Source organism: Gossypium hirsutum, chromosome D06 (assembly GCF_007990345.1).
Source record: "Gossypium hirsutum isolate 1008001.06 chromosome D06, Gossypium_hirsutum_v2.1, whole genome shotgun sequence".
Classification (NCBI taxonomy): Eukaryota; Viridiplantae; Streptophyta; class Magnoliopsida; order Malvales; family Malvaceae; genus Gossypium; species Gossypium hirsutum.
In genome coordinates this window covers 26,004,349-26,022,519 of record NC_053442.1, presented here as the reverse complement: position 1 = coordinate 26,022,519, position 18,171 = coordinate 26,004,349, and the positions used below count along the sequence as shown (strand labels likewise).

Genomic DNA, 18,171 nt, shown 5'->3' with positions numbered 1-18,171 from the left:
CATCCAAAAAGATAAAAGTAGATACTGTTAGGCTTTTTATTTTTGAAAATTTCATATGAAGTTTTCTTTAAAATAGGCCTAATCATCACTCTATTAACAATGTTACAAGTATGTTTGTGGCTTTTGCCCAAAAATGTTTTGGTAAATTATTTTCACAAAGCATGGTTCTAGCCATTTCTTCTAAAGTTATATTTTCCCTCTTAACAACTTCATTTTGTTGAAGGGTTCTAAGTGCAAAAAAATTCTGACTAATTCCATTTGAGTTGCAAAAATTTTTCAAATCAAGATTTTGAAATTCGGTTTCATGGTCACTTCTAACACTAGTGATAGAGTAACCTTTTTCATTTTGATTCATTTTTGAAAATGTGATGATTTTTTCTAAATCTTTATCTTTAGTACTTAAGAAAAGAACCCAAGTAAATCTAGAATAGTCATCAACAAGCACAAAAGCGTATTGTTTTCCACCCAAGTTAGTTGTCCTAATAGGACCTAATAAATCTATGTAAATTAGTTGGAGAATTCTACTAGTTGATACATCATTAATAGGTTTAAAGGAAACTTTTTTATATTTACCCTTAACACATGCATCACAAGCTTTATCTAATTCAAATATAATATTAGGCAATCCTCTTACTAAATCATTTTTAGCTAGTTTATGCAATATGATCATGCTAGCATATCCTAGTTTTCTATGTCATAATAAAGAATTACTTTCATTTTTAACAAGGCATATGAGTAAATCATGCAAATCATCTAAATGTACCATATATATTTTTCTTATCCTATGTCCTACAAGTATAATCTTATTAGACACAATGTCAACTATTTTACATTCATTAGACTCAAAAATGACATTGAGACCACTATCACACAATTGGCCAATACTAAGTAGATTATACTTAAGACTGTTGTCATATAGAACATTTTCAATAAGAATTGAAGAGCTTGTACCAATAGAGTTGATTCCTTCGTGTCTTTTAGATTTGTCACCAAATGTAACTACGCCCCTCCATTTTTTGGCTTCCAATTGATGAAGTGGCTCTTATCATCGATCATGTGTTTTGAGCATCCACCATCAAGGTACCATGAGTTTTTGAATGAATCCTCCATCTTGAAGCAATGCTCCTCTTCCTACAAACATAGAATTAAGCATTGATTTTTGGTACCCAAATTCTTTTGGATCCATAAGTATCAGTTCTTATAATTTTATTCCCTTTAAGTATCCATTTTGAAAAGATATATTTATCTTGAGTATTTATGAGTCCTTTAGGGATCCATACACTTTTAATAATCTTTCTTTTGTAAAACCTTAAGAGACCTCTATGTTTATAAAAATTAAAACTAGTTTTGCCAGAGTTTTGTTTTGAGCTTTCTCCTCTAAAAGATCTTTTTAAGATAAGGTTTGTTCAACCTTTGGAGATAAGGTTTAACCTTACATCTCTCTTAAGATTTCTACCCAAATCTACAAACCTTCTCAAATAATTACAAAGAAGCAAACTAATAAATAATCCTCACAAGATTAGAATGTTTGCCAATAAAGCACAAATAAACAAGAATACACTTGATAAAGAATAACAATAAAATTTCACAAGTGTGTACAAGAAAAGTATGAAAGAAACTAAGGTTGAATTGATTGATCTTTAGGCTTGATCATGTCTCTTGTTATTGTAGGACCATCAGAAGTTGGCATTTATACCTTCTAATTCATTTCTAATTGTCACGGTTGTTGGGAGAATAAATAAAACCATTAGGATAGAAATACCAAACTATTAAATTCACCTGTAACAAAAAAGGATCGATACTTTTTGTACGAGTATCAATACTAGAGACATTTAATGTCTGATTCAGTGGCTGTTAAAATTAGTTTCCAACGATACCAAAGATGTATTATCAATACCTAGTAAAAGGTATCGATATAATTTTATGGGTATCGATACTTTTTGACATTTTTTAATAGATTATGAAAAACATAATGCAAAATTGGTATTGATATAATGTTAGAATTAAGTGACTCGAATCCTTATTTAAATCAAATACAGTGGTAAAATAGAATAAAAGTAAAATCCCTATAAAATTATACTTCTTTTATTTTATTTTGAGAATAAGGTTTTTTAAATCATATTAAACTCCATCTATTTGAAATTGATTAGAATAAGGTGTTTCAATCTTATTAGAATATGGTTTTACAAGCCTATAAATAGACATAGTCTACTCCTCTTGTAATTATTCGAATTTGACATAGTAAATTTTTTTTTCCTCTGCCCGTGGTTTTTTTCTCGAAAGGGTTTCCACGTAAAATCTGTGTGTTCTTTATTTTTATTTTTTTGTGATATATTTTCATTACCGACATTCTATTTTTATAAATTGGTATCAGAGCTTCCAAGTTGTTCATCTCAATCACGGTAATGGCGTCTTTGAAGTATGAAATTCTGCTATTGGATCGCAACACCAAATTCGCGTTGTGGTAGATAAATATGCATGCATTTCTTGCACAGATGGACTAAGAGGAAGCCCTGCTAGGGGTAGATAAGATGCCTTCAACATTGACGAAAGAAGAGAAGAAGCGCAAGGCTTGAAAGGCATTAACACAGTTACATCTACATTTGTCTAACGAAATTTTGCAGGATGTGATGAAGGAGAAGACCGCCGCTGGATTATTGAAGAGGTTGTAACAAATATGTATGTCGAAAACTCTAACTAGTAAGCTGCATATGAAGTAGCATCTTTATGCTCATCATTTGGAGAAAGGTGCGTTTGTGCACGAACACTTGACAGTGTTTAAATAAATTCTCTCAAATTTAGAGGCCATGGAGGTTCAGTATGATAAGGAAGATCTAGGGTTGATTCTACTTTATTCGTTGCCCCCGTCTTATTCAACCTTTAGAGATACAATTTTATATAGTCACGAGTCTCTCACAGTTGATGAGGTTTATGATTCTTTAACCTCGTATGATAAGATGAAGCATCTTGTGGTTAAAACTGACTCTCAAGGAGAGGGTCTCATTGTTCGTGAGAGATAAGATCGGAATGTTGATGATGATCGTGAAAGAACATAAGAACAGAATCCTCATGGTAAATCTAAGCATAGATTGAAGTCTTCAAGCAGAGGTAAAACTTGTAACTTCTGTAAGAAGACAGAGCACATTAAATATGAGTGCTATAAGCTACAGAACAAGATCAAAAGGGAGGCTGCGAATCAAAATGGAAAACAACTAGAAAATTCTGGTAAGGCTGATGTTGTAGAAGACTATATAGATGGTGAACTTCTAGTCGCTTCTGTTAACAATTTTAAAGTGAGCGAGGAGTGGATCCTTGACTCGGGCTGCACCTTCTACATGAATCCCAATCGAGATTGCTTTACAACTTACAAAATAGTGTCTGAAGGTGTTATTTTGATGGGAAATAATGCTTCATGTAGAATTGTAGGTGTTGGAACAATTAAAGTTAAGATGTTTGATGGAGTTGTCAGAATACTTAGTGACATACGACATGTTCTAGAATTGAAGAGAAATTTAATTTTGTTGAGTACTCTTGATTCAAAAGGGTACAAATATACAGCTGAAAGTGGGGTTTTAAAGATTTTCAAAGGTTCCCTTATTGTGATGAAAGGGTAGAGAAAGACTGCCAAGTTATATGTTTTGTAGGGTTCTACTATTACCGGTGATGTAGTTGTCGCATCCTCTTCCTTATCAGATGAGGATATTACTAAACTTTGGCATATGCGCCTAGGGCATATGAGTGAGAATGGCATGGCAGAATTGAACAAAAGAGGACTTCTTGATGGGCAAGGAATTTGTAAACTGAAGTTCTGTGAGCACTGCGTTTTTGGGAAGCAAAAGAGAGTTTGATTCACCAGAGGAATCCATAACATGAAAGGAATGTTAGAGTATATTCATTCTGATCTATGGAGGTCATCCAGAGTGCCTTCGAGAGGTGGAGCTAATTATATCCTAACTTTTATTGATGATTTTTCCAGAAAAGTTTGGGCGTTCTTCCTGAAGCAGAAAAACGATGTGTTTTCCATATTTAAGTCTTGGAAAACCATGATTGAAAAATAGACGAGAAATCAAATAAAATATCTCCGCACAGACAATGGCTTAGAGTTCTGTTCTGATGAGTTTAATAAACTGTGCAAGTTAGAAGGGATCGTGAGACACTTGACAGTTCGTCATACTCCACAACAAAACGGCGTTGCAGAATGAATAAACAGAACGATCATGAGAAGGTTCGAAGTATGTTGTCAAATGCCAACTTACCAAAGTCATTTTGAGCTGAAGCAGCCTCTACTGCATATGTTTTTATCAACCAATCTCCATCCTTTGCCATTGAGAAAAAGACTCCACAAGAGGTATGGTCTGGTAATCCTGCTGACTATTCTGATTTAAAGATCTTTGGTTGTCATGTGTATGCTCATGTTGATAATGGAAAATTGGAACCGAGATCCATTAAATGTGTTTTTCTTGGTTATAAAGCTGGTGTAAAAGGGTATAAGTTATGGTGTCCTGAAAATAGAAAAGTTGTGATTAGCAGAGATGTTATTTTTTTTATGAAACTGCTATGCTACCTAACTTATTTCTTAAAGACTTGTCCAATAAAGAAAATCAAAAGCAGGTGGAGCATCAGATTAATCCAGAATCTACAACAGAGTCGACTACTACAACCAGTAAAAAAATTCAAAATAGAGTTGCTTCTTCACTACAATACTTTATCATAAAAAATAGAGCTAGAAGAGAAATTAAACCTCCAAAGAAGTATGTCGAGGCTGATCTAGTTGCTTATGCTTTAAATGTGGCTGAAGATATAGATGCAAACCAAGAGCCGTCTAATTATTCTGAGATTGTTAGTTGTGAAGACTCAAAAAAGTGGATGTTTGCTATACAAAAGGAGATGGAATCACTACACAAAAATAAAACATGGGATCTTGTGAAACTTCCTAAAGGTAAAAAGGTTGTTCATTGTAAATTGGTATTTAAGAAGAAAGAGGGGACTCCAAGAGTTGAAGAACCCAGAAATAAAGCAAAGCTTGCTGCAAAGGGTTACAGTCAAATTCCAGGAGTGGACTTCACAGATGTGTTCTCCCCAGTTGTGAAGCATAGTTCAATTTGAGTTTTGCTTGGTATTGTGGTCATGCATGATTTGGAGCTTGAGCATTTAGATGTAAAAATTATATTTTTGCATGGAGAACTTGAGGAGGATATTTACATGCAACAACCAGAGGGTTTTACAGTCTTAGAAAATGAGGACTATGTTTGCTTGCTGAAAAAGTCCCTTTACGGTTTGAAATAGTCACCAAGATAGTGGTACAAGAGGTTTGATTCCTTTATGACTTCTCATTATTTTAAAAGAAGCAGCTTTGACAGTTGTGTTTACTTTAAGAAAAAACAATGATGGTTTTTTTGTGTATCTACTCCTTTATGTTGATAGCAGCGAAAGATAAATGAGAGATAAGAAAGGTCAAAGCCCAACTAAGTGAAGAATTTGAGATGAAAGATTTGGGACCAGCAAAAAAGATACTTGGTATGGAGATTCTCAAAGATAGAAAAGCAAGCAAATTGTACCTAAGTCAGAAGGGGTACATTGAGAAAGTTCTTTGCAGATTCAATATGCAGAATGCTAAGCCTGTTAGTACTCCTTTAGCAGCCCATTTCAGACTTTCATCGGCTTTGTCTCCACAATCAGATGATGAGATTGAGTAAATGTCACATGTTCCATACTCTAATGCAGTGGGATCTCTCATGTATGTCATGGTTTGTTCACGTCCAGATTTATCATATGCAGTCAGTGCAATTAGCAGATATATGGCGAATCCCAGTAAAAAATATTGGAAAGTAATTCAGTGGGTTTTAAGATACTTACGAGGTACTACCGATGTTTACTTACAGTTTGGAAGAACTAGAGATGGAGTCATTGGGTATGTTGATGCTGATTTTGCTAGAAACCTCGATAGAAGAAGATCTCTCACAGGTTATGTCTTTATAATCGGAGGTTGTGCAATCAGTTGGAAAGCCACTTTGCAAATTACAGTCGCTTTGTCTACCACTGAAGTTAAGTACATGGCGAATAATGAGGCTTATAAAGAAGCTATTTGGTTAAAGGGACTCTTTAGTGAACTCAATGAAGACCTTCAAATCAATACAGTATTTTGTGACAGTCAGAGTGCCATCTTCCTTACAAAAGATCAAATGTTTCATGAGAGAACAAAACACATTGATGTTCGGTATCATTTTGTTCGTGATATTATTGCTTGTGGTGATATTGTTGTGAGCAAAATTAATACTCATGAAAATCCTGCAGATATGATGACTAAGTCACTTCCTATAACCAAGTTTGAGCATTGCTTAGACTTGGTTGGTGTTCATTGTTGAAGTTAAACCCTTAAGGGGTTTTATGGAAAAGGTAGAGAACTTGTTCGTTGAGAGTTCGCGATGAAGAACTTGCTCATTAAGAATTAGTGTCAAGGTGGAGATTGTTAGAATTAAGTGACTCAAATCCTTATTTAAATCAAATACAGTGGTAAAATAAAATAAAAGTAAAATCCCTATAGAATTATACTTCTTTTATTTTATTTTTAGAATAAGGTTTTTTAAACCTTATTAAACTCCATCTATTTGAAATTGATTAGAATAAGGTGTTTCAATCTTATTAGAATATGGTTTTACAAGCCTATAAATAGACATACTCTACTCCTCTTATAATTATTCGAATTCGACATAGTGAATTTTCTTCTCCTCTGCCTGTGATTTTTTTTCCCAAAAGGGTTTCCACGTAAAATCTGTGTGTTCTTTATTTTTTTTTGTGATATATTGTCATTACCGACATTCTATTTTTACATATAAATTTTTGGTATCGTTAAAATTTAATAAGTATCGATATAATTTTCAAGGTATAGATACTTATTGTTTGTGTTCAATTTTTTATTCAAAACAAAAAGCAGATTTGGTATCGATAAAAAGATGAAAGATCGATATAATTTTACAAGTATCGATATATTTTAGAAAACATCGATACTTCTTGTAAGGAATAGTTTTTCAATTGATTAGAAATGGTTTTGATTAAGTTCAAGAGTTTAAATTTATTTTTAAAATTTTGTCAAAAATATTTTTAAGTGTTTAAAGCATTTTCTAAAATGTTTAGAAGTTTTGAAATATTATTTATGCTTTGAATTCTTTATTAAAAAATTTTTTATATTTTAAAGATATATTTATTATATCAAAATAATTTATGAAATAAAGTTAGTTCAACAAAATTATTTTATATATTTCTAACCAAACTATCCTTTCAAAATATTTAATTTTGAAATATCTTTATAAATTTTCCTATTGAAATTTAAATTTAATTTTTTAAATTACTCCTTGAATACTTTTTTATTTTTCACATAAATTCAAACATAGTGATTTTAAAAAAAAAAATAATCGTTCCATCTATTTATAAAGATTGACAACCTATAAGGAACACATAAAACCCAATAAAAATAAATAAAATTTACCAAAAATGTCACTTTTAAAAAAATATAGTTGAAAATAAAAATCAAATTTTAGTAATTTGATAAATTTAATTATCTTAAATTTGAAATTTAAACGGAAGGACAAACATATTAAGATAATTAATATAAGTAAATATTTTGTAATTTATTATATTTATTTATTATTTTATCCATTTAACTATTTTTAAATGTTTGATAATATATAATCAAGATGTAAAAAATGTAAAAAAAACATTGTTAAAAATCATTTAAAAATTATAATATTTGGTTTTCTAAATGTTAAAATTTGATAATTTATTTTAAAATTAATAAAACGGTAATAATTAATTGATAGATCAGTATAAATTAAAAACCATGAAAAATAATATAAAAAAGTGAAAAATAAATATAAAATTTATATTATTATTATTAAAATATTTAATATTTTAAACGAAATATAAAAAATTAACAAAATTATCTATTTAAATTTATCAATTACTTTAAAATTTTTAATACTATTTAATTTCTAAATATAAAATTTAGTATGATAATAAGATATTATATAAAAATTAGTCATTAAAATAATATTATACATATTATATAATTTTAAAATTTTACAAAGATATTGATTTTTATTTATTGATTTTAAAATTTAATTATTTATACATTTTTAATTACGCTTAAATAGTGTAAATTTTTAAAATTATAAATACGGAATTGGAGTTTTACTTTACAACAAATAAATTTTATTAATATAAATATATATTTAATGATTTCATATAATTTATTTTTTTACAACACATAGAGAAAAAAAGCTTCTCTATGACATATAATTTAATAATATTCATAATATCTTTTTGTTATATTAAAATTTATTAATATTAAATTATAAGATAATATTTTTTAATTTTATTTAAAATATTTTAATTAACTAAAAAATATATATTAAATAAATAAACTAACCCATGCATCACTGGGTAACAATATATATATATATTTTATAGTTAGGACCTAATTCGATGGGTTAAAGCATAGGGTTGATGGATTAAATCGATTTTCCAACATTTAACAGAATCAACCGACTGCTATCCATCGAGCATAAGGGGTTGGGTCAAATAGTTGAGCAAATTGGGCATTCTATTTCTTGGTGGCCTTTATGGCTCAATAAGAATACTACAGGGGCAAAATCGTTATTTTCGTTTTGAACTGAATCTGAAATAAAGACTGTCAAGCAAGGGTAATCTTGGAAACTTCGTATGCGCTCTAAACTCTATTAAGAGTTTTTCTTTTTTAATTTCGACGTTCATAACTCTTTTTTCTTTTTCTAAAAAATCAAAATCCCTAATTTCCCCCGCTGCTACTGCTAGGGTTTCTTTCTCTTCTCTCTCGCAACTCACCAGGTTTAACTTTTAGATCTCTCTTTTACGTTCAATTTTGGCAGTTTGTTTTTACATCTATCTTGATTTATTTCGTTGTTAGGTTTTACAATTGTTTTTTGGGGATTTTGGTATTGAAGTGAGACTTGAAATAACGTGAAATTTGTTTTGATAGGTTTCTTTGGAGAAAAAAAGAAATGTCTCGAGTTTACGTGGGTAACCTTGACCCACGAGTTTCGGAGCGAGATCTTGAAGACGAGTTTCGTGTCTTTGGAGTTATTCGAAGGTAGAATAATATTGTTGTACCTCTCTTTTCTTTTTGTCTTCTTTTTTACTGCTACATTGTGAGCAACAATTGTTTGTAATATGCACCTTTCCAGCACGTTTTTCTGTCATAATTTTATCCAATTTCGTCTTTCTGATTTGATATATATTGCAGTGTGTGGGTTGCTAGAAGGCCACCAGGTTACGCTTTCATTGACTTTGATGATCACAGAGACGCCGAGGATGCAATTCGTGAATTAGATGGTATTCCAACCAGATTTCCTCATTTCTGATTATGACACTAATTGCATCCTAAATTTTCTGTCTTGTTAGTTGTGGGTTTTTATTTTTTATTTTTTTGTATTGGAAACAAATTATGCCAACCTAGTTTTTATTTTTCTAAGTATTCCTCCTTGGTTAGGAGCTAATGCATTGTTATTGATCTGCTCCTTTATGAATAAGAAAGATTAGTGATGAAATTCATAATTTGATAGTCTCATAATTCTTTAGATTTGGATTTTTTTAATGAAGAATGTGCCTTTAACAGCGTTTAACCTTCATGTCTATTTGTGGAGGAAGTTTGTGTGAGCTGTTAGACCAGAATTAAGCTGCCCATGTGGCTGTGTTATGTTTGACATTTCTCCAATTTAGTTTTATATATTAATTCAAAATTCTGTAAAACTTGTTGGTGGGACATGGTTTTATCTCATTCATCCATCCAGTTGCTAGTTTCTGATTTTTGTTTTCTTAATAGCATCTTTTAACAAGCATACAGTTATCATTTGAGATTCACAGACTATACTAGCTTTATAAGTCTCATATTTGGATTTAGGCAAGAATGGCTGGAGAGTTGAGCTTTCTCATAATTCTAGAGGCAGAGGAGGACGTGGAGGCGGAGGCGGAGGTGGAGGTGGTCGGGGACGGTCGGGTGGTTCTGATTTGAAGTGCTACGAGTGTGGTGAGGCTGGTCATTTTGCTCGAGAATGTCGTACACGTGGTGGTTCCGGAAGACGTCGCAGCCGCAGCCCTAGATATCGTAGGAGCCCAAGCTATGGGCGCAGGTAAGGCCTCCTAAGCAAAACATTGCCTTCTATTCATGATTGATTGAAGTTTTACAATCGAATGACACTTTTTAATTCCAAACAGAAGTTACAGTCCTCGTGGACGATCCCCTAGGCGTCGCAGTCCCTCTCCTCGTGGTCGTAGCTACAGCAGGTCTCCACCATACCGTGGTCGTGAGGAATTGCCATATGCTAATGGGTGAACTTCCTTGAACTTTATGCTAGTAGCTGGAAAGGCTTTTTTTAATGTTGTCTTTTTCATCAATAATGAGCAAGTGCATCAAACTAGTTAAATTTTGGTTACCCATCTGATTTGATCACGCTCACAGCTTTGTTCATCCTAGTTTAATTTTTGTTGTGCTGTTTGAATTATGATATGTGCATGAAAGATTGCTACTGAATTTGGTGCAGAAATGGTGCAAGGGAACGCCGACGGAGCAGGAGTTAAGTGCTGCAAGGATGTAACTCTTATGTGAAGGGACTGATTAAGTGTGTTTAGTTTGTTGACTTCAGTGCTACTGTTTTAATTGGGCAACGCCCGCAGCATCTTGGATTTGGTTAAGTTACTTTCTGTTTTTCCTTATTTCTATGATGGTTTTATTTGCTTTATCTATGCTAAGTACTTTTTATGCGTAGGGGGGAAAACTTACGATGACCTCTATAATTTTATTGAGAAATCATTAAAGAAATTCTGCTAAAAAGTTCATGCTTTTCTTTTGTGTTGAGGTGTCTTCTGGGTTTGCCTCGTTACTTTTCTGCTTCTACACGTCTGGGATTTGCTTCTTTGCTGCCCGTCTATGGGATCTTCAATATTTGATCATTGTGGGTCCCATTTGTCATCATCTGTAGTTGCTACTGTTTGAATGAATCTCTCCTGCTGTGATGCACCTTCGTCAAACTCTAGTGGCTTTACTTACTTTATCTTAAAAGGATTGAGGGAGCTGCCTCAAACGCTGCTTCTGGCAGGTACTATATCTGTTCTACAGAAGTTGATGTTTTAGGGTCCTTACAAGAGTGGGATTGGTAATTTACAGACCTTATTTTTTGTGTAAACTTTTTTAAAAAAAAATGACGGTAAAATATTTTGAAAGATGCAAGGATATTTTGCTTACTGTTTTTCTTCAACATGTTTGTGGTCATTCAGCTGACAAGAAAGAATAAATTTGGAGTCTTCTACTTCTGTTGGGTTGGAAAGTTGGGAAGCTGTACTCACTTTTCTTCCTAGTGTCTGCATCTAGTTCCAGATGATTATGCTTGACAAAAGTGTGTGCTTGCTATTTTTCTTTCGAATATTTTGAGTTTTTTTGTGTGAGTGTCTTTGGCGGTACATAAATTCGGGAGTGTTCTGGGATGGTTGATTCTTAGTTGCAGAACTTGATGATCTCTGACAAAGTCACAATATCCTCACAAGTTAATCATGATTCGCCGACCTTGCTATATATCTGTGGGTCCCTTGGTAGGCTGCAAATCAAGCATAGGTGAAGTGACTGGCCTGTTATCTTTGGTGTGACTGGATGATATTTAACCTACCAAAGTCTAGCTGTATACCGTCTTTGAATAGGAAGACTAATCATCATTTGGCGTCATGAATTTTTTTTTGCTGTATTCGAGATGCTAATGTTGCTCAAATGTTCCAATCATGTTTTTGGCCCTCTGGTTAACTCTGAAACTAGACTTGGGACAAAGTTTTCATGTCAGATATTTAAGAGTGAGGTCATGTTAGATTGGGTGTTGTTTTGTTTTATAAACAGTTGGAATGATAAAATGTCCAACAAATTTAATGTTCATGAGTTTAATTTAATTTCTGAAATTATTGTATGCAATGTTGCAATGCAAGTCAGATGGATGCACTTCCATTTTGTTCCCGGTGATTAAGTTTTTTCTATGCATGGTTGGAAGTATGACTGCTGCTATGTTCATGGTGAACCAATTTATAGTTTAAAATCTCCATTGAACATATTCTCTATTGTGTGATTTGCTTGAATTTTTGGTTTGTTGGAAGAAATATGACCGTAGTGTGTTTGTATGTGTGTCAGCCTCCGTTATGGATACTGAACTTGGTCCATCTATGATATTTTTATGTATATTGGTACACTGGTGATTACGATTTTTTATTTTACATTTGACAAGTGGCTTAATTGATAATTTGGAAAGTGATGTAGAAAAGGGTAATGATTTGGTTTCAAAGTATCCTTTTGATGTCAATTTTTTGTTTGTCAGATGAGTTGTCCAAGGTTTTTGACTTATTTTTCATGTCGATATCTCTAACATTATTAAATTTTAGTTACAGTGGTTTGTGAAGCCTGAGAAGGTATTGAAAGAAATTAAATTTGAAGGGTTTTACGTTTTAAAAAAAAGAAATTGAATGGTTGTTGGTATTAGAAGTAAGCCCTCCCCAATAAAAAATTAACTTATTGCTGCATAGCCAGCTAATTGAAAGAAGAAAATATTCTTTCTCAATTAGAAATGCCTGTGCTTGGAGGCGAGATAGCTGTAGAACTTTGTTATTGCTAATTATCAATTGTAGTCCTTTTAATTTGATGTCATTTGAATTTTTTTTTTAAATTTACGTAAATTAAAACAAAAAATTAAATCAAAGGCTGAATTATTTGAGTTTTTTAAATTGTCCTTTTTAATTTTTTTAATTCATTTTGAATAAATGAGTTCTGTTTGATTATTTTTAGATATTAAAAAAATAAAAATTCAAGTAAATAAAATATAATGAATATCTTTTAGATAAATTTTATGGTTTTAAAATTAAAATAGCATTTAGATTTGAATTAGGTGAGGTCAAAGTATGAACAGGAAATTAGAAAGGAATCTAAAATAGTGGTAGGCCTCTACGGCTCCATCACTGCCGATGTGGCAAGGACCACTCAACTGCGGGATCTAAACTTCCAAATCGGGATCCTGCCTGTTTTTATTACGAACACAAAACAGAGAGCCGGCAACAACCCTGTCATCAAAATTGTTATTAAATTTTCAATTATCTTCGACCAAAAACTTTCAATTATCATTAATATAAAAAATAGTTTTATTAAATGTTGGGTATAATAATAAATTAAATTATTGTATAAACAATAAAAGGGAAGCAATGAATATAAGTATTGTTTGATTGCCTCCAATCTCCAAAGTCAATGGTATTTCGTGCGTTTTTTCACATTGAATCCTCTTTTTAATTTCTTCCAACAACACAAACCAGTTAAAAAAAAGGCACTCTGAGCTGTTCTTCCTTCATTTTGCTTTTACTAGTATTTCTTTATTGAAATTCCTAGTTTTGGGATTTGCTTTCCTTTTTTCCTCTCCTTCTCGTTCAGTCCTCCAAAAATCTTGCATCCGATTACGTCAATATCCTTCTTCCTCTCTTCATTTGAAAAAAAGAAAACGACCTTTTTGTTGGTATTTTCACTATGTTGGTCGATACGAGGAGGCAATGAAAGATCTATCTTGTTTGCTTCTTTTTTCTAAACACTTCCACTTCCACTTCCTTTATGATGGGTTTTCAATATAATTTTTGTTGCAGTAAAGCTGCACCCATTTCTCTGCTCACTTTACTTTTATGACCAATTTCACAAAAAAGGATGGAGTTCAAAACAGAGAAGCTAGTGAGGTAATATTAGCAACCCACCTCTCCTCATTTTTCTTCAAATTTCCATTGATGGGTCCTTTTTCGAATTCTCAGGTTCAACAACAATGGCACAGCACGTACAGAGAAGCCGCCACTGCCCGTATTCAAAGCAACCGTCCCTTTATTGAAAACCGAAGGAGTTTCCAAATATGGAAAGTCAAAGGTTCTTTTTCCAGAGGATCACGAGCCATGGAGGGTAAGGATTCTAGATCCTGGTACTGAAATTTACTTGCAGTGGAACAGGATTTTTCTCTTTTGGTGCTTAGTGGCTTTCTTCGTTGACCCATTGTTTTTCTACCTGCCTTCATTGATAAAAAAAGACACCACCTCTTGTTTGGATACTGATTTGAATCTCGGAATCGTTGTAACTTGTTTCCGTACACTTGCCGATGCATTTTACGTGTTGCATATATTCATCAAGTTCCGAACGGCTTATGTGTCGCCTACCTCAAGGGTATTTGGTAGGGGTGAACTTGTTACTCACCCAGATTTGATTGCTAAAAGGTATTTGAGATCGGATTTCTTCATAGATCTTGTGGCTGCTCTACCTCTTCCTCAGGTACTTCATTCTGTAAATGTCCCTATTTAATCAAATGAAGGGCCTTTTTTGAATTGTTTAATTTGAAAGTGATGTTGATGGCGTTTTTGGTAGTTGAGATTGATGTAAATGCTGCAAGCAACCACTGGAATCTAGATATGTTTTTATGCCGTTGCTGAGAGAATGCTGATTTCTTTCGGGGAGGTCTTTTAACTGTCATGTGTTGTAAGTCGAAACATCCTTCAATTGGCCAGTATTATTTACGTCGGGGGATTTTATCTCTCAACTCTGATAACCTAAGTGCCTAAAGACAGCGAGTTCAAACAGAGCGAGAGATTTTCGTCAGGTGGCTAAGAAGGTAGACCATGTATGTGTGCAAGTATGTCAAGTGGTTGTGTTGTTATCCAACAATGCCTTATAGGGCATAACCTTAACCCTTCCAACCTTTAACCCTTCCAAGTGCAAATTTTGAGATTTCTATGGTGGTGACCATGTCACGAGCATCTAATGAGTCATTTCCGCTTTATTGAACCCACAAATTTTTTTAGTAGTTTTTTTAGCCACTCACTCCCTCATAGAGTTAGGAGACAAAACCTTCCATCGGAAATAATACCAACCCACTAAGAGAACTGTCAATTCTCAATACATAATACTTTAAAAACTTCTCCCTAAAAATTGATCTCCTCTCTAACAATTTTCTTTCACAAGGTTCAATATTTAGTAAGGATAAATTGCGGAAATAGTCACTTTTGTTTTCATCATGCTCCATTTTAATCACTTATGTTTGAAATATTACATTTTAGTCACTTACGTTATCGTATTATAACATTTTAGTCATTAAGCATTAATTGCCGTTAACGATGTAATTGTAAGCAGACGTGACACGTTAAATCATCATTTCAAACGAAAATTTTTGGTTAAATTATACAATTGGTCCTTATATTTTTTCATTTTGAGCAATTCAAAATTTTTTTCTTTTATGTTAAAAGAGATGGAGAATAGAAGAAAATAGAGGCAGAAAAAAATGAAAAAAAAAGGAAAGTTGAAAGAAAAAATAAATTGCGTAAAATGAAAATAATATGGGGATCAATTGTATAATTTAATCTAAAATTTTTGTTTGTAAAGGTGATTTAAGGTGCTACTTCAGCTTACTGTTACCCTGTTAATAACAATTAACAACTCAATGACTAAAACTTAACATTTTAAACATAAGAGACTAAAATGTAACTTAAGGAAAACAAAAGTGATTATTTTGGTAGTTTACTAAATGGGTTTTTGATAAATGATGAAAAAGTGGTACAAGTTTTTTATTTGGTTTAAGGAAAGATATTTTGCTCAAGCTAAAACTGATTAACATATTGGTTTTTTTTTTTTCTTTTACTTTTGTTCGCAGATTGTGATATGGTTCATTATACCAGCAATTAGAAGCTCCCATGCTGATTATACTAATAATGCACTTGTGCTGATTGTGCTGCTCCAATATGTTCCCAGATTGTATTTAATTTTCCCTTTAAGCTCTCAGATTATCAAAGCCACTGGTGTTGTCACAAAGACTGCCTGGGCTGGTGCTGCATACAATCTCTTACTTTACATGTTAGCTAGCCATGTATGTAAAATTTCATACCCCAATCTTGTCTGTGGCTATCATTGTTCCCATTTTGATTGATTGTTCGGCTTCGCTTCTTGCAGGTATTAGGGGCGTCGTGGTATTTACTGTCATTCGAGCGACATGCATCCTGTTTGAAAACTGAATGCAGAAATGAGACTAGCCCTCTGCGATGTGATCCTCGTTACCTCGATTGCGGCACATTGAATGATGCCGATCGCCATAAATGGGAAAACAGTACTGTCGTGTTTGGTAAATGTGATCCCAATAATGATATTAGTTTTGACTATGGGATTTTCGAGAATGCGTTGACGAAGAAAGTATTCTCCTCGGGCTTCCACCGGAAGTATTTCTATTGTCTGTGGTGGGGTTTGCAGAATTTGAGGTATGCATGCATCATGAACATTCATACAACATAATTTAGATATATTGGGGAACTTTTTGATGAAACAACTCTGGTTTCTGAATTTTCAGCTCTTATGGACAGAATTTAGATACAAGCACATTTATGGGGGAAACCCTGTTTGCCATACTGATTGCTATCTTGGGTTTGGTTTTGTTTGCCCATTTAATTGGAAACATGCAGGTATTTGTCTAAGCCCTAACATATAATTCTTATTTCTTATAACATGCATAGGCTTTGATCATATATTCAATGACGTTGTTTATCATGTCATGCAGACCTACTTACAATCCATCACCGTGAGACTGGAAGAGTGGAGGCTTAAACGGCGGGACACAGAGGAGTGGATGAGACATCGCCAACTCCCGCAAGATCTGCGAGAGCGCGTTCAGCGTTTTGTTCAGTACAAGTGGCTTGCAACTCGAGGTGTGGATGAAGAATCAATCTTACGTGCTTTACCTCCAGATCTCCGCCGAGACATCCAACGCCATCTATGCTTGGACCTTGTTCGGCGTGTAAGTTCTTCATACTACTTTCATTCAGATTTAGTCCTATAGGTCTGAATGCCCACATGATTTTTCCCCATTTGCATATAGGTCCCCTTTTTCTCAGAGATGGATGATCAGCTACTAGATGCCATATGTGAGCGCTTAGTATCCTCCTTAAGTACTCAAGGAACCTACATTGTTCAGGAAGGTGACCCCGTCACCGAGATGCTTTTTATTATCAGAGGGAGGCTAGAGAGTTCTACCACAAATGGAGGACGGACAGGTTTCTTCAATTCAATTAATCTGAGACCAGGTGACTTCTGCGGCGAGGAGCTACTTTCATGGGCATTGCTTCCAAAATCCTCTCTGAACTTACCTTCATCCACTAGAACGGTAAGAGCCCTGGTTGAAGTAGAGGCATTTGCATTAAGAGCAGAAGATCTCAAATTCGTGGCCAATCAGTTTCGACGTCTTCATAGCAAGAAGCTTCAGCATACCTTCCGCTATCATTCTTACCATTGGAGGACATGGGGTGCCTGCTTCATTCAAGCAGCTTGGCGTCGACACAAGAAGAGGACGGTGATGAGGAGTCTCAGCACGACGGAGTCTTTCTCATGTCCTCCTGATGAACAAGCTGCCAATGAAACAGAACAAAAGAAAGAACACAATCTTGCATCTTCGAATTCTTCCCAAGTAAAACAGAACTTAGGTGTCACAATACTAGCTTCGAGGTTTGCAGCAAATACCCGGCGTGGAGCTCAGAAGGTGAAGGATGTTGAAATGCCTAAGTTGCAAAAGCCCGACGAGCCAGACTTCTCAGCCGAGCCAGATGATGAGTAGTTCTCCTATATCAGCAGCAATGGTGGTTGAAGGGAAATTCCATTTGACTATGCCTGTTCTAAGTACTACAATTCAAAGCTATGCATATACACATATAACTAATTTCAATGTCATGATAGCAATTTCAAACAGAGAAAGTATATATGGGCACTAAAGAACGGCATTTGCAAAGAGCCAAAAGCAGCAAATGTGGCCACCAAAGATCTCTTGGCCCCAGCCATGTCAACCTTTTAAATGAGAAGGTGAATATGATGACACACCAACCGAAACCAGCAGCCACTGTCACACTTTTTAACATTATTGAATCACAACCCACCAAGCATTAACAAAATGCAGACTAAATGCATCCAACATCACTAAAGGACTAAGCTCATTCTTATGCCTCATTCTAGCTTTCCGGCTTTCAAATACAATATGACTTGAATCTTTAGTGCCTAACCACACTCGAGCAGTAATCGAAAGGTAGAATATGAGTCCTTACCTATATATAACAACGAAGATGGTT

At 33.8% G+C, this 18,171-nt stretch overlaps 2 protein-coding genes across 3 annotated transcripts; both read left to right on the top strand.

The window, feature by feature from the left end:
* Window positions 1–8,704: 8,704 nt before the first annotated feature.
* Window positions 8,705–10,873, top strand: LOC107901642 (serine/arginine-rich splicing factor RSZ22). Its single transcript, XM_016827713.2, has 6 exons — window positions 8,705–8,862; window positions 9,014–9,124; window positions 9,278–9,366; window positions 9,935–10,163; window positions 10,249–10,362; window positions 10,575–10,873. Exons 2-6 carry the CDS (start codon window positions 9,036–9,038, stop codon window positions 10,609–10,611), a joined length of 558 nt encoding a protein of 185 aa, XP_016683202.1. The 5' UTR covers window positions 8,705–8,862; window positions 9,014–9,035; the 3' UTR covers window positions 10,612–10,873.
* A 47-nt stretch (window positions 10,874–10,920) lies between these two features.
* LOC107901640 (probable cyclic nucleotide-gated ion channel 14) lies at window positions 10,921–17,837 on the top strand. 2 transcript variants are annotated; one of them, XM_041095428.1, is made up of 8 exons: window positions 10,921–11,129; window positions 13,687–13,773; window positions 13,846–13,987; window positions 15,723–15,935; window positions 16,019–16,320; window positions 16,410–16,521; window positions 16,617–16,853; window positions 16,935–17,837. In XM_041095428.1, the coding sequence occupies exons 2-8, from the start codon at window positions 13,745–13,747 to the stop codon at window positions 17,664–17,666; spliced, it is 1,767 nt and encodes a 588-aa protein (XP_040951362.1). In that variant the 5' UTR covers window positions 10,921–11,129; window positions 13,687–13,744; the 3' UTR covers window positions 17,667–17,837. The 2 variants fall into 2 exon arrangements, with proteins under 2 accessions (XP_040951362.1, XP_016683201.1); XM_016827712.2 differs by having other exon boundaries at window positions 13,846–14,350.
* Window positions 17,838–18,171: the final 334 nt, after the last annotated feature.

Coding starts and splice junctions, on each gene's coding strand:
- LOC107901642 (XM_016827713.2), top strand. CDS start 9,036: ATGTCTCGAGTTTACGTGGGTAACCTTGACCCACGAGTTTCGGAGCGA. Junction 9,367..9,934: donor TGCAATTCGTGAATTAGATG/GTATTCCAACCA, acceptor ATTTGGATTTAG/GCAAGAATGGCTGGAGAGTT. Junction 10,363..10,574: donor GAATTGCCATATGCTAATGG/GTGAACTTCCTT, acceptor AATTTGGTGCAG/AAATGGTGCAAGGGAACGCC.
- LOC107901640 (XM_016827712.2), top strand. CDS start 13,745: ATGGAGTTCAAAACAGAGAAGCTAGTGAG. Junction 16,522..16,616: donor ATTTAATTGGAAACATGCAG/GTATTTGTCTAA, acceptor CATGTCATGCAG/ACCTACTTACAATCCATCAC. Junction 16,854..16,934: donor GCTTGGACCTTGTTCGGCGT/GTAAGTTCTTCA, acceptor ATTTGCATATAG/GTCCCCTTTTTCTCAGAGAT.